Source organism: Poecilia mexicana, unplaced genomic scaffold, assembly GCF_051168715.1.
Source record: "Poecilia mexicana isolate PSO_F unplaced genomic scaffold, ASM5116871v1 scaffold_14, whole genome shotgun sequence".
Lineage (NCBI taxonomy): Eukaryota > Metazoa > Chordata > Actinopteri > Cyprinodontiformes > Poeciliidae > Poecilia > Poecilia mexicana.
The window spans coordinates 11,716,713-11,731,681 of record NW_028263383.1 but is presented as its reverse complement, the minus strand read 5'-3'; the positions used below and the strand labels follow the sequence as shown (position 1 = coordinate 11,731,681).

At 47.4% G+C, this 14,969-nt stretch overlaps 1 protein-coding gene across 10 annotated transcripts in view; it reads right to left on the bottom strand.

Annotated features, from left to right (window-relative positions):
- rapgef6 (Rap guanine nucleotide exchange factor (GEF) 6) overlaps positions 1 to 14,969 on the bottom strand; it is a 140,750-nt gene that overhangs the window by 45,810 nt on the left and 79,971 nt on the right. For all 10 annotated transcript variants that reach the window (XM_088012196.1, XM_088012192.1, XM_088012201.1 and 7 more), the window contains 3 exons: positions 6,459 to 6,590; positions 2,311 to 2,491; positions 48 to 184 (listed from right to left, as the gene is read on the bottom strand). In XM_088012196.1, coding sequence (XP_087868322.1) covers positions 48 to 184; positions 2,311 to 2,491; positions 6,459 to 6,590 — 450 coding nt within the window. The remainder of the gene's footprint in view (positions 1 to 47; positions 185 to 2,310; positions 2,492 to 6,458; positions 6,591 to 14,969) is intronic.

Below are 14,969 nucleotides of genomic sequence, written 5' to 3'. Positions count from 1 at the left end.
GTTTGAGTTAAATATTCTGGGAAATGAGAATGTGAAATCATTCCTACCTCTTGTTTGTTGTGCAGGATGACCGTGCCAGATTGCTCCACCACCTCAAACACCATGACGCTGCACAAGTCTCGCCGTACGGACATGGTCATGTTGGCGAACGCAGGCAGCTGGTGCAAAAACTCCAGCAGTTGTTCTGTTTGTCAAAGAGATGATGACTTTGTTAGAAGAGAATCTCTTAAAGCTTCTCTTTCTGCAAAATGTGACAGTAAAACAAAAGAAATACAGATATAATGAAAACATCATGGCAGTAAAAACACAAAATCTCACCAAGTAGTTTTGGTCTAGTTTCTAGTGGAATATATTGATACTTTTGAAATAAGACAAAATTAACTTACACGTTTTCAGAAAGCTGAGCTGGTTTTATGTCAAAAATACTTGTTCCATTGGCAGATTACTTCACTTATTGCAAGACTTTTTTTTTTTGCTAAGTTACTTGTAAGTTAGTTTTGTCTTAATTCAAGCGGACTAAAACATCTGCAGTAGAAACTGGACCAAAAGTACTTGGTAAGATTTTGTGTTTTTGCAGTGTAGGAAGTTGTTCCTCTTAAAACATGACAACCAGAGCAGAAATTACTCTGGTAGAAGTGTATATAAATCATAAAGGTGGAATCCCATAAGAGACGTAGAATCTGCCTCATCTGTGCTGCAGCGGAGAACAGAGTGACCTTGATCCAAACTGCTCAAGTGCTTTAAAACATTTTTTCTTCACAGCCTGACTGCTGTAGTTTTATATTTTTATTACTCTTCTGCTAAGACTCCTCTTGAGTTTGCTCTTTCTTGGTTTTTGTTAAATGCAACCTACAGGGATCAGAATGCATTTCTTTAAATCCGCAGACTGGTGCTGCAGGCATGATGAAGGTAAACTATGCAAATATAACACATGCAAAAAAAGTTAGTTACTCTGGAAAACATAAATCAAATTACGCACTACTCCATGAAGGTGATCTATGTTGACCAGTTTAGTCAGATAAATTGTTAAAAAAAACAACTAAAATTTATAATACTTTTCAGAGATGCACTTTGAACGTGTAAATATACTTTAGTACTGTTCTTCTTTTGTTTGCTTTTCTCTTAAATGCATTTTCGTGTATAACTTATTATTTTATTACAATACGTTCAATAAAGTCAAGCTAACTAACTCAACTCACACTGCCAAAAGCATGACATAACACCTGTTATGAACATGAAGGAGTCTTCATGGATGTTTATGACCGTTGTCTTTAAGTGTCGTTCGGTAAATAATGACACTTTTAATGCAATTTGTAATGGAAGTTTGCAATAAAAGCGTCATTATTTACCAAATGACACTTAATGACAAAGCTGATGAAGATTCCTTCATGTTCATGTCAGTCTGATGCTCACCCCTTCAAATAAAGTGTTTCTTCATACTAAAATCAAATGCACCCCTAATGACGCTATTTTAGATTGATTTTCTTCTTTAAAGTTAATATTCATGAGCTGAAGAGAAGGCGGTGAAAAGGCCAGACCCCCGGCCGGCCCGGAGGGCTCGCAGCAGGCCAGGCCTTTACCACCTCGCCTCGCTCTCTGATGTGGTCACCTTCTTCTCCAGGACCCCACTGGGTCCCACTAATGAGGCCGTTTAAGTGATTGCCTGCTTAAAAATACACATTAGAAGGGCGCTGTTGTTTAGATACCTCTGCGGGGGGTTTTGTGAGGGGAGGGCTCCCTGTGTGTTCAAGCTGAGCGACAGATGGTCCCAAAATAGCAACAAAACCACACCAAATTAATTTTTAACAATTTTATACAAATATTTGATCAGTACGGGCGCACCGATTCCGTTTTCTGGCCGATTACCGATCTGGGTAGTAATTAGTTACAATTACTAAAGTAAATTAGATATATTTTTACCAAACTGTACTTTTTACTTTTATATTAAGATGATTCAAACTGATTACGTTCTTGGTCATTTGTACTGAATTGTCATAAAACAAACTTAAATCTGAGTAAACAGTGACTAATACCAGTATTGGGGAGTAACTAGTTACATTTACTTGAGTAACTTTTTTGAAAAAAATTTACTTTTAGACTTTTAGGAGTATTTTGTTTTTACTTTTACCTGAGTAATTTTATTCTGAAGTATCTCTACTCTTGAGTCAAATGTCTGTATTTTCCACCCACTGAATGAAAAACAAACATGTTTTAACCAAAATCCACGGGACTCCGACACACACCTGCAGTTTTGATAAAGTTTCAGAAGTTTTTTATTAAAACAAGCAACAAGCAACAAAAGAAACTGACCGATGTCATCATCGTTGCGGTCGGCTGGGTCTTTTTCCAGACACTCTCGGACCAGGTCCCGGCCCAGAAGTCCGTCTGACGCTCTCTCCAGGTCTTCATCCTCCTCCTCCTCTTCCTCGCTGTCCACTGGAGCCTCTGGCAGTCCAGACAGATCCACGTCTCCCAGGTCGCTCTCTGTGGCCTGAAGAACACACAAGTAATCACAAGAAGGTGGGGACTGTTTTAGCGTTTTCTGCAGAGACAAAACACAACCACCAAAAACCAGAGTACAGTCGGATGAGATGCATTTTTAAATTTTGGTCTTCATTTTTTTAGGAAAACTGCTGCAGAAGTCTCTAAAAAAAGGTGAAAAAAGCGCCAAAATTTACTAATAAACACTAACTTTACCTCTACAATACAATGGGCATCAAGTGGAGATGTTTTGCAATTTTAGCTTAAAGATATCCAAAGTTGGACAACTTTAACTGCAACCCATGCAGTTAAAGTTGATTTATTAAATCAACTTTTCAGATTTTACTTGTAAAAACAGCTGATAATGTGGCTACTTTTTCTTCCAGTTAGCCATTATTTGCTACTTTCTGTTGATCTGTCACAAAAAATCCAAACTACATTCAAGTTTGTGTATGAAACAAAAAACTGGTAAATAAATAAAAGCACTGGTCTTTATAATAAAAGTATAAAACTAAACTAGCAGTTAAAATTCTTTACATGTTGAATTAGTTGGGAATTTGAAGGTCAGTGCATTTTGCCTGTGGGTGTTAGTGTAACACATTAAAATAAATCATTAAAAAAATCCATACTTCATTATAAAATACCCAGAATATTTACAGACAACTATCTGGAACAATCTTTATAGCACAAGTTCAAAACTAAACTAGGTCAGAAGTTTCTATGAATATTTTCAACTACTCAGTTGTACCTGTGACCTGGACTTTCAAAATAAAACCACATCCTGGCATCCAAAACCTCTGAATGTTGAAATGTTCTGGCTGCTCAGGGTCCAGGTTGGCCTCAGCAGGAGCAGGGGCAATTAAACCATCAACCTGGAGGTTAAAAGTGGAGCCCTCTAGTGGCAGGGCCAACGCCACGCTTTTCTGATTTCTATCAAAATTCAAATGTTTGTGCAAGTTCTTGTATGATGAAGTTCTCACATTTCCACAATTTCAGCAGTAGTAAAAGTAGAGAAGTAAAGAAGTTTCCGCCTGCTCAGTGTAATCAGTGTTTTCTGTTTCAAATAAATAAATGACAAGATCCTGAATTTACAGAAAATGCAAATGATTTAATACATTTGAGCTTCTGAACTCTTTTATCCATCATTTACAATAAAATTACTATATATTTTTATCATTTACTGATTTAAAATTGCCTAGTAAAATTGAGAGTGATTTTTTTGTCATCCTTACAGGAATAAAAAAAGACTTTGACTCTGAATCATTTTAAAATTACTTTTTTTTTTACAACAATGAGGTTAAAAGAGCAACAGGCTCACTAAATTCTCATTTTCTTCCCTCACTTCCTGTCGTGAACAAACCCTTCACTGCCACTCACACCTGATCGTTGGCTGCGCAGGAGTTCACCAATGTCAAAACAAGTTTTAGCTCAAAGGATATTTCCTCGACATGAAAGACACCAAATCCAAAGAAAACACCTCATGTTAAAAAGAAGAAGAGAGATGTGGCAAACGTTGCTTCAGAATGTAAACTAGCTGAGGGAGGAAAGGGCAAAAGTCCAGAAGTTGGGGAAAAACAAACTTCTGAGGTTATAAAGAATATAGATGCATGGGAGAAACTCTGTAAAACAGTGACAGCTGAGGAGCGCAGCTGACTGGAAGGGTCAGCCCTTTAAGACAGCTGTAAACAAACACGGAGCCGGGTCAGCAACAAGCCGATGGGATCAAATCCGTGTGATAAATACCTAATCTGAGGGTGAAATGATCTGCGCTCTGTGTTAAATGTCAGACCCGGATAACCTCATAACCAACCAGGCAGAAAAATCCTGCAAGAAAAAAGGGGAATAAAATGCCTTTTTTTTCATTTTGGTCTGTTTTTGCATCTCATTTTTTTGTTTGTTTTGCTTTTCTTGTCAACATTAAATTCCTGTATTAAATATGAATAAGGTGCTGTATGCAACTTTTATGAAAAAAATATTTTTTTTACATATTTGTTGAAACTGTAACTGTTGTGGAAAAATAAAAAAAAACAAAAAACTGAGCTTTTCTTCCTACAGCCAGTACTGACTAGAAACAACCAATCAAAGCAAGGAGGCGGATCTTAGTGCTGTCAATCACCCTCCATGTGGCGCTGTTCATCAAAACTATCAAAGTTACCAATTTGTAATGATTTCATAAATTTAAGCTACTGAAGTTTTTTATCGATCATTTATATTAAAATTACTATATAGTAATATACAAGCTATGCTAGCTGTAACTTAGCGTAGCTTGCAATTAATGCTAAGGCTAGTTAGCACAAAGAACATTGATGAGCGGTTCTCCTATAACAGAAAGTTGTTTCTCCACCATTAGCACATTTAGCAGTACATGAGATTGATTGGCAGCGCTAAGCCCCGCCTCCTGGCTCTGACTGGTTGTTGTTGGTGCATTTCTTTCGACTCTAACTGTAGCTCAGTTAGGAGGTAGAGAAGATTGATCTTTTTATAGATTATTTCTCATAAACTGTTAGTTTTAACAAATATGTAAAAAAAAAACATTTTTATAAAAGTTGCATCCAGCACCTTTAACAGGTTATTTTTAATAAAAATGTATGAAATATTTTTTTCTTCCTTAAATGTAACTAACTTTAAAAGCTTTGTTAACAGATCGTAAATCAGCCCAATAACAAACTAACCTTCCTGGTTGCTGTGATTAAAGCTACCTAAGATAAACAGCCTTGTGTCAGTAAGAAACTCTAAGATCCATTTATAAACACAGCATGCAGGGCGGGACGGCCAAATAATTACTGTAAGCCTCAGCTTGTGGAGGCTAAAAGAAACATTCTTGGATTTATAACGGCTTTCTCCTCAAACAGCGGAGATTAGAAAAGTTAGTGGATTAAAACGATTAGATGACAGGTTTATTATGTTCTCTTTTCTCTCTTATTGACTCTCAGTCCTTCAAGCACTCAAGAGAGGCTTGTCGAAGCACACTGAGCTGGTAAATACTGGAGAAACGTCACAAAGGCAGAGAAAGGAAGAGGCGTGCAAGGTGACCTCAATCTGCTGCAGTGGAGTAATTAGCAGAGGAAACAAACTATTTCAAAATTAAAGGAGACAAGAGTGAAAAAGTACTATCAAGGTTTTCTTACTAAATGCTCCTATTTTATTTGACACAGCTGATTGGAGAATTAGTTGTAAACAGAGACACACTCATCAGAAAGTTGTCGGTTTCTTGTTTTGTGAAGCTTAAGGCTGTCGATACAATTTTCATAACCAACAGGATTTAAAATGCGTTTGTTACCTTCCTGGCATAAATGGTCGTATTTATTCATATTTAAACCAGCAGTACCTGCTGCAAAGCAACACTGTAAAAGACTGAGTTAAAATTTTAATTTAATTTTGAATCATATATTAGTAATTAGCAAGATTAGCATTGCTGGCGTTGCTGATTGATGCTGAAAATGGCTAACTGTGAGCTGGTTCCCTCAGTGACAACATCCACACCGAAGAGTTTAGGTAGGAAAACTACTTAGTCCTCAGAAATGTTCACCTGTTTCTGATGACAGGTTATCAGCAGGAGTCTGTCAAACTGAACACAAACTAATATTTAGTAGTAGTTATTAGGTTTATAATATCAGATCGACACCATCAGAGTTTCTGCAAAACGGGCACCACTAACGAAGGCACAGCGATTAGGTTTCAGTACTTTAACTGGAGGAAAGATGGCGCTGCAAAAGGTTAGGTTTACTTCCTACACATGACCTTTAGTCCACAGCTGGAAGATCAGAACTGATGAGCAATAATTAGAAGGATTAAAGGTTGACAGGTGAGCAAACAAGTCACTAATTTTAGCAGGGTTCATAATTTATTCCTTTTGATTTATTAATGGCAACGTGGGAGAGAAGCGTTGATCATTCATCTGTAGTTTTTCTAGTAGAACAAAGAAATCTGTTCCCAGCCGATTCTGTGACCCAAAGAAATGTCTTTTTCTAACCCACCTGGTAAATGTCCGACAAGCTGCTGCTGCCTGAGTCGCTGGTGATGCTGCACCCTGATTGGCTGGGCGCCATGTGCATCACCTGCTGGTGGGCGTGGTCGGTCAGGTGCATCTTATTGAGATCGGCAGGAAGCTGTTCACACAGGAAGAAACGCACACAGAGAAAGGAGGATGAGTTTCCAACATTCCCTGTATTACACAGGGAAAACACACAAATGTTCACGCGCACGCACACACACACACACACACACACACACACACACACACACACACACACACACACACAGCCGTTTTCATCAGGCTGAAAGCCAGAGCTGCAGAAAGTAACTTCCGACCGCCGTAAATCAGGATCCAGCAGCTTCGACTGATGTGATCTTCTGGTGTAAATCCTGACTTTCTTCTCACAGGCAGAAACCAGTCAAACAGAAACTGCTTGCAATCAAGCGTCACGTCAAACATTTCTGGGGGAATGAAGGAAAAGCAAACCCAGTCTAAAGCTTTCTACTCCCTTACATTAGAGAAAACTTCCACTGTGTAGATCTCATTTCCAGACAACAGTTCAGACTCAGAATCTGAAGTCGACTGACTAAAAACAAGAGAACTGCACTGCTGCAGCTCCTCCAGAGCAACACGGAGTCTAATTCACTCATTCTTTGATTCTTTTCACTAAATTAACTGAGCAAATGTAACCGGTTGCTACTAACCAACACAGCGGATTCTGAATTGGCCCACAGCTATCGACTGGCTCCGTTAACCACCTTTCAGTCTCCAGTCCTACCAGCTGAGACCGAGGACTGGGTCAGGGTGAGGACTGGGTCAGGACCAGGTCAGGGTGAGGACCGGGTCAGGACCAGGTCAGGGTGAGGACCGGGTCAGGGTGAGGACCGGGTCCGGGTCAGGGTGAGGACCGGGTCAGGGTCAGGGTGATGACCGGGTCAGGGCAGGACCGGGTCCGGGTCAGGGACGGGTCAGGGTGAGGACCGGGTCAGGGTGAGGGACGGGTCAGGGCAGGACTGGGTCCGGGTCAGGGACGGGTCAGGGTGAGGGTCAGGGCAGGACCGGGTAAGGGTCAGGGACGGGTCAGGGTGAGGGTCAGGGCAGGACCGGGTCCGGGTCAGGGACGGGTCAGGGTGAGGACCGGGTCAGGGTGAGGGACGGGTCAGGGCAGGACTGGGTCCGGGTCAGGGACGGGTCAGGGTGAGGGTCAGGGCAGGACCGGGTAAGGGTCAGGGTCAGGGTCAGGGCAGGGCAGGACCGGGTCAGGGTGAGGACCGGGTCCGGGTCAGGGTGAGGACCGGGTCAGGGCAGGACCGGGTCCGGGTCAGGGACGGGTCAGGGCAGGACTGGGTCCGGGTCAGGGACGGGTCAGGGTGAGGGTCAGGGCAGGACCGGGTCCGGGTCAGGGTGAGGGTCAGGGCAGGACCGGGTCCGGGTCAGGGACGGGTCAGGGTGAGGGTCAGGGCAGGACCGGGTCCGGGTCAGGGACGGGTCAGGGTGAGGACCGGGTCAGGGTGAGGGTCAGGGTGAGGGACGGGTCAGGGTGAGGGTCAGGGTGAGGGACGGGTCAGGGTGAGGGTCAGGGCAGGACCGGGTCAGGGACGGGTCAGGGTGAGGACCGGGTCAGGGTGAGGGACGGGTCAGGGTGAGGACCGGTTCAGGGTCAGGGTGAGGGACGGGTCAGGGTGAGGGTCAGGGTGAGGGTCAGGGTGAGGACCGGGTCAGGGTGAGGGTCAGGGTGAGGGTCAGGGTGAGGGACGGGTCAGGGTGAGGGTCAGGGCAGGACCGGGTCAGGGACGGGTCAGGGTGAGGACCGGGTCAGGGTGAGGGACGGGTCAGGGTGAGGACCGGTTCAGGGTCAGGGTGAGGGACGGGTCAGGGTGAGGGTCAGGGTGAGGGTCAGGGTGAGGACCGGGTCAGGGTGAGGGTCAGGGTGAGGGTCAGGGTGAGGGACGGGTCAGGGTGAGGGTCAGGGCAGGACCGGGTCAGGGACGGGTCAGGGTGAGGACCGGGTCAGGGTGAGGGACGGGTCAGGGTGAGGACCGGTTCAGGGTCAGGGTGAGGGACGGGTCAGGGTCAGGGTCAGGGATGGGTCAGGGTGAGGACCGGGTCAGGGTGAGGGTCAGGGCAGGACCGGGTCAGGGACGGGTCAGCGCTCGGCCGTAAACGCTCGCACCGACTGCTGCCACATGAAGCCTCTTTGAGCCGAACTGGAGCTCAGCAGCAGAGGAACCACAGCGACTTCATGCAACATTAAAGACGTTACGTCTGGGTTTCCCCTCTTAGCAGGTCTGCTGTTCTGCACAACCTGATGAACCTTTAAGCTCCACCATCTTCAAACCCAGAGGGAAACACCAACAGAACCGAGGAAGTTCATGTCGTTAACGTGTAATACAGCACCAAGAAACATTTACTAACTACAAATTACACGAAGCTGCTAGGAACGGGCCTCAGAGAAAATTCAGGTTCCATATTTTTCCAGTCATTCTGGTACCACATATTTAGCTATCTGGGTTTTTATCATCTGCATGTTCCACATTTTATCAGACTAAAGTTGGATAATCGGCAGATTTCCCAGATATTTTTAACATGAAGAGAAAAAATCTAAATCAACTCCATTTCTGAACTGGACTGGATTATTTTACACCCAAATACAGCTGAAATAAATACAACCATTCAAAACCAAAATGGAAAACGGTCAAATCAAGTAATAGTTATAAAAAAATGATTACATATGTGAAAGCTGAAACCATTAATCACAATTAATCTACTAATTAAATAATTGTCAACTAATTTAGTAACTGATTCATCGTTAACTGAAGTATATGGACTCAAATTACTTAGAAAAAGGAATTGAATTATTCATTTATTTACATACTTTAATGCATTTTTAATATGAAAAAGTTTTGAGTGGTAAAATAAAAAATCTGCAGATTAATCAATTAATCGTTACAATAATTGATCAATTGCAGCCCTAAAATATGTTGTTTTCATGATGTAAAGCACTGTGAGCTGTCTTGTTGCTGAAATGTGTTCTAGAAATAAACTTGACTGATTGATTGTTATTGATCAAGGCAATACCAATCAGTCTTCGGTATGCAGCCTTGTGCTTCCGCATCTATTTAAACATGAAATATTTGTGGTTTTCTTCGATTCAGACTCTGATGTTAACGCATTAATAGCACAGCTGTTTCTTATAAAAGCATTTAAGGATCAGTATCGTAAATTTAAAAGCCGCTATTTTAACATTTATGCTCCAATACTGTCTGAGGAACGAGGCGAAGGAACGACTGAAGAAGCCTTTAAGTGAAATCCATTTCCTATTAAGCACAGCAGAGTAATGCTTTGTGTGATTCACTATTGACCCAAAGACAACATGCAATCTTGGGGTTATTGATTGAATTACATCCAATCACATTTACACATCACTCTACTATTAGTCCTAATACTTATTGCTGACTAACTGCATGTTTACCGTGTTTCTGTGTGAATGAGGACGACAGTGAATAATTGCTAATTTCACCAAAGCGAATGCATATCGATTCCTGCATGATGGAGAAATTATGAGCCGTTCTTCCAATATTTTTACCGGTACTGGGAGACGGAGCCTAAAAGGGTAAACTGGTGCATCGAGCCTCATTTATGAGGTGAATGGCAAAAGGAATCAAGTTTAATATTTGCTTTTTAAGTCTCAGAAGTCTGAAAACTTGAGGAAGTAAAAGTATCGAATTTCCATAATTGGTCAATACTGGACCAACTTTCAGCAACAGAGGTTTTAGCCTCAAGTGTCCAATAAATCTGCCCTGCAACAGTCAAAATTATAATTCATGTTAATAAAAAGGAGACAAAACCTCCAGCCTCCTTTAAATAATGGAGTTATTTCTAAACATTTTACTAAAGGTAATCATTCAAACTCTTCGTTATAAAAGGAAAATAGTGGGGTGGGGCGGAGTGGAGTGGAGTGGGGTGGGGTGGGGCGGAGTGGAGTGGGGTGGGGTGGGGTGGGGCGGAGTGGAGTGGGGTGGGGTGGGGTGAAGTGGAGTGGAGTGGGGTGGAGTGGAGTGGAGTGGGGTGGGGTGGGGTGGGGCGGAGTGGAGTGGAGTGGGGTGGGGTGAAGTGGAGTGGAGTGGGGTGGAGTGGAGTGGAGTGGGGTGGGGTGGGGTGAAGTGGAGTGGAGTGGGGTGGAGTGGAGTGGAGTGGGGTGGGGTGGGGTGGGGCGGAGTGGAGTGGGGTGGGGTGGGGTGAAGTGGAGTGGAGTGGGGTGGAGTGGAGTGGAGTGGGGTGGGGTGGGGTGGGGCGGAGTGGAGTGGAGTGGGGTGGGGTGAAGTGGAGTGGAGTGGGGTGGAGTGGGGCGGGGCGGAGCATGGTGGAGTGGAGTGGAGTCGGGTGGAGTGGAGTGGGGTGGAGTGGGGCGGGGCGGAGTGGAGTGGGGCGGAGCAGGGTGGAGTGGGGTGAAGCAGAGTGGAGTGGGGTGGAGCAGAGTGGAGTGGGAAGGAGCAGGGTGGAGTGGGGTGGAGCAGGGTGGAGCAGAGTGGAGTGGAGTGGAGCAGGGTGGAGTGGGGTGGAGCAGAGTGGAGTGGAGTGGAGCGGAGTGGAGTGGAGCAGGGTGGAGTGGGGTGGAGCAGAGTGGAGTGGAGTGGAGCGGAGTGGAGCAGGGTGGAGTGGAGCAGGGTGGAGCGGGGTGAAGCAGAGTGGAGTGGGGTGGAGCAGGGTGGAGTGGGGTGGAGCAGGGTGGAGTGGAGCAGGGTGGAGTGGGGTGAAGCAGAGTGGAGTGGGGTGGAGCAGGGTGGAGTGGGGTGGAGCAGAGTGGAGTGGAGTGGAGCGGAGTGGAGCAGGGTGGAGTGGAGCAGGGTGGAGTGGGGTGAAGCAGAGTGGAGTGGAGCAGGGTGGAGTGGAGCAGGGTGGAGTGGGGTGAAGCAGAGTGGAGTGGGGTGGAGTGGGGTGGGGTGAAGTGGAGTGGGGTGGAGTGGGGCGGAGTGGAGTGGAGTGGGGTGGGGTGGAGCATGGTGGAGTGGAGTGGAGTCGGGTGGAGTGGAGTGGAGTGGGGCGGGGCGGAGCAGGGTGGAGTGGGGTGGAGCAGAGTGGAGTGGGGTGGAGCAGAGTGGAGTGGGGTGGAGCAGAGTGGAGTGGAGCAGGGTGGAGTGGGAAGGAGCAGGGTGGAGTGGGGTGGAGCAGGGTGGAGTGGGGTGGAGCAGAGTGGAGTAGGGTGGAGCAGAGTGGAGTGGAGCAGGGTGGAGTGGGAAGGAGCAGGGTAGAGTGGGGTGGAGCAGGGTGGAGTGGGGTGGAGCAGAGTGGAGTGGGGTGGAGCAGGGTGGAGTGGGGTGGAGCAGAGTGGAGTGGGGTGGAGCAGAGTGGAGTGGAGCAGGGTGGAGTGGGAAGGAGCAGGGTGGAGTGGGGTGGAGCGGAGTGGAGTGGGGTGGAGCGGAGTGGAGCAGGGTGGAGTGGAGCAGAGTGGAGTGGAGCAGGGTGGAGTGGAGCAGGGTGGAGTGGGGTGAAGCAGAGTGGAGTGGGGTGGAGCAGGGTGGAGTGGAGCAGGGTGGAGTGGGAAGGAGCAGGGTGGAGTGGGGTGGAGCAGGGTGGAGTGGGGTGGAGCAGAGTGGAGTAGGGTGGAGCAGAGTGGAGTGGAGCAGGGTGGAGTGGGAAGGAGCAGGGTAGAGTGGGGTGGAGCAGGGTGGAGTGGGGTGGAGCAGAGTGGAGTGGGGTGGAGCAGGGTGGAGTGGGGTGGAGCAGAGTGGAGTGGAGCAGGGTGGAGTGGGAAGGAGCAGGGTGGAGTGGGGTGGAGCGGAGTGGAGTGGGGTGGAGCGGAGTGGAGCAGGGTGGAGTGGAGCAGAGTGGAGTGGAGCAGGGTGGAGTGGAGCAGGGTGGAGTGGGGTGAAGCAGAGTGGAGTGGGGTGGAGCAGGGTGGAGTGGAGCAGGGTGGAGCAGGGTGGAGTGGAGTGGAGTGGGGTGGAGCAGAGTGGAGTGGAGTGGGGTGGAGCAGGGTGGAGCAGGGTGGAGTGGGGTGGAGCAGGGTGGAGTGGGGCGGAGCAGGGTGGAGTGGAGCAGAGTGGAGTGGAGTGGGGCGGAGCAGGGTGGAGTGGGGCGGAGTGGAGTGGGGTGGAGTGGAGCAGGGTGGAGCAGAGTGGAGTGGAGTGGGGCGGAGCAGGATGGAGTGGAGTGGGGCGGAGTGGAGCAGGGCGGAGCAGGGTGGAGCAGAGTGGAGTGGAGTGGGGTGGAGCAGAGTGGAGTGGAGTGGGGTGGAGCAGGGTGGAGTGGAGCAGGGTGGAGTGGAGTGGAGTGGGGTGGAGCAGGGTGGAGTGGAGCAGGGCAGAGCAGGGTGGAGCAGAGTGGAGTGGAGTGGGGTGGAGCAGGGTGGAGTGGGGTGGAGTGGGGCGGAGCAGGGTGGAGTGGAGCAGAGTGGAGTGGAGTGGGGCGGAGCAGGGTGGAGTGGGGCGGAGTGGAGTGGGGTGGAGTGGAGCAGGGTGGAGCAGAGTGGAGTGGAGTGGGGCGGAGCAGGGTGGAGTGGGGTGGAGCAGAGTGGAGTGGAGCAGGGTGGAGTGGGAAGGAGCAGGGTGGAGTGGGGTGGAGCAGGGTGGAGTGGGGTGGAGCAGAGTGGAGTAGGGTGGAGCAGAGTGGAGTGGAGCAGGGTGGAGTGGGAAGGAGCAGGGTAGAGTGGGGTGGAGCAGGGTGGAGTGGGGTGGAGCAGAGTGGAGTGGGGTGGAGCAGGGTAGAGTGGGGTGGAGCAGAGTGGAGTGGGGTGGAGCAGAGTGGAGTGGAGCAGGGTGGAGTGGGAAGGAGCAGGGTGGAGTGGGGTGGAGCAGAGTGGAGTGGGGTGGAGCGGAGTGGAGCAGCATGGAGTGGAGCAGAGTGGAGTGGAGCAGGGTGGAGTGGGGTGAAGCAGAGTGGAGTGGGGTGGAGCAGGGTGGAGTGGAGCAGGGTGGAGCAGGGTGGAGTGGAGTGGAGTGGGGTGGAGCAGGGTGGAGTGGAGTGGGGCGGAGTGGAGCAGGGCGGAGCAGGGTGGAGTGGGGTGGAGCAGAGTGGAGTGGAGCAGGGTGGAGTGGGAAGGAGCAGGGTAGAGTGGAGCAGAGTGGAGTGGGGCGGAGCAGGGTGGAGTGGGGCGGAGCAGGGTGGAGTGGGGCGGAGCAGGGTGGAGCAGAGTGGAGTGGAGTGGGGCGGAGCAGGGTGGAGCAGAGTGGAGTGGAGTGGGGCGGAGCAGGGTGGAGTGGGGCGGAGTGGAGTGGGCATCGCGGCTCCTCTTCACGCCACAGAATTAATCCCGCTCTAATCCCTCCTTTCCCTCCCGGCAAGGGAAGGACGGGGTCTTCCTTCCACTCTCCTCATGCATTAAGGATGAGCGTCAGGAGATTAAATATAAATGCGTGTGGCTCCTTCAGCTGTACAATTTCATCATGTCAAGGCGGCGGCTCCAATCATGGGAGGACTGAGCTTTCACCGCACCAATTATTAGAAAACCAGGTTAACTGCAGAAAGATGAGCGTCTTGTGTTATGAAAACACACAGCAACTAGAAATGGTTATGAATGTAGTTTATGCTATGAGCTCAACTTGTAACATCACGATTTATTCCTGCCTCCATGTTAAATGTGCCGTGCAAATGCAGCTGGTGATTTTCTTAAGCCACCCACTAAGATATGATTAAATACATTGTGCTTGGAGCCGAACACAAATGATAGGAATTTGAGCGAAAGCCGGCTTTTAGGAAATAACATGCTGTTTGCCATGCAAATTAGGGGTTTACCCTCCATCAGGAATGAAGGAAAAACCCTCCAACAACAGCTCTTTATCTGAGTCTTTATATTAGTACCATTAAAAAAACTCCAGCCATTCTGACCTAAACAAATCAGTTAAAACGCAATAAAAAAAAAAACATACAGAAATGGCATTTTAAGGGTTGAAACCTGAGTGGTTCGTTCTGCCCATTCCCTCAGTGGTTAAATGGACAATAAAGCCAGATTGGCTTTTTAACCACATAACATTTTTCCTAAATGCATTTTACACAGAATAATCTCTGCTGCATTCTGGGGAGACGTTGGTAACGACGGAGGAGAAAACAAACGATGGGCGGCTCCTTGGAGCAAAGAGGAAATATTCAGACACTCAGCAAAGAATACACTTGGAAATGTATTTCCATGATGATGAGCAGAATGAATAGCTTGATGGAGAAATTAAACCATAATGTGGCTGATGAATCTTGATGAGAATTATAATTAAAGTACGGGAAAAATAATTAAGAAAAAAAACCTGACAAACCTCAATGAATATTTACAGACGATGCAAAAAGCAACAAAACTGTGAAACTGTCATAAAAACCACAAGAAGGACAAAAACACACAGAGGCTGCATAAGATGCAACATATCAAACCGCCGCCTAATTTATTATAATTCAAACTGACGAGGTTTTTGGTCATTAATAGCGAAATAATAAATTTAGTCATAAAAAAACCCAAACTTAAATCTGAGTAAACATTGACTGATACCAGAGTTTGGTAGTACCCAATTCAAGTAACGTCTTTGAA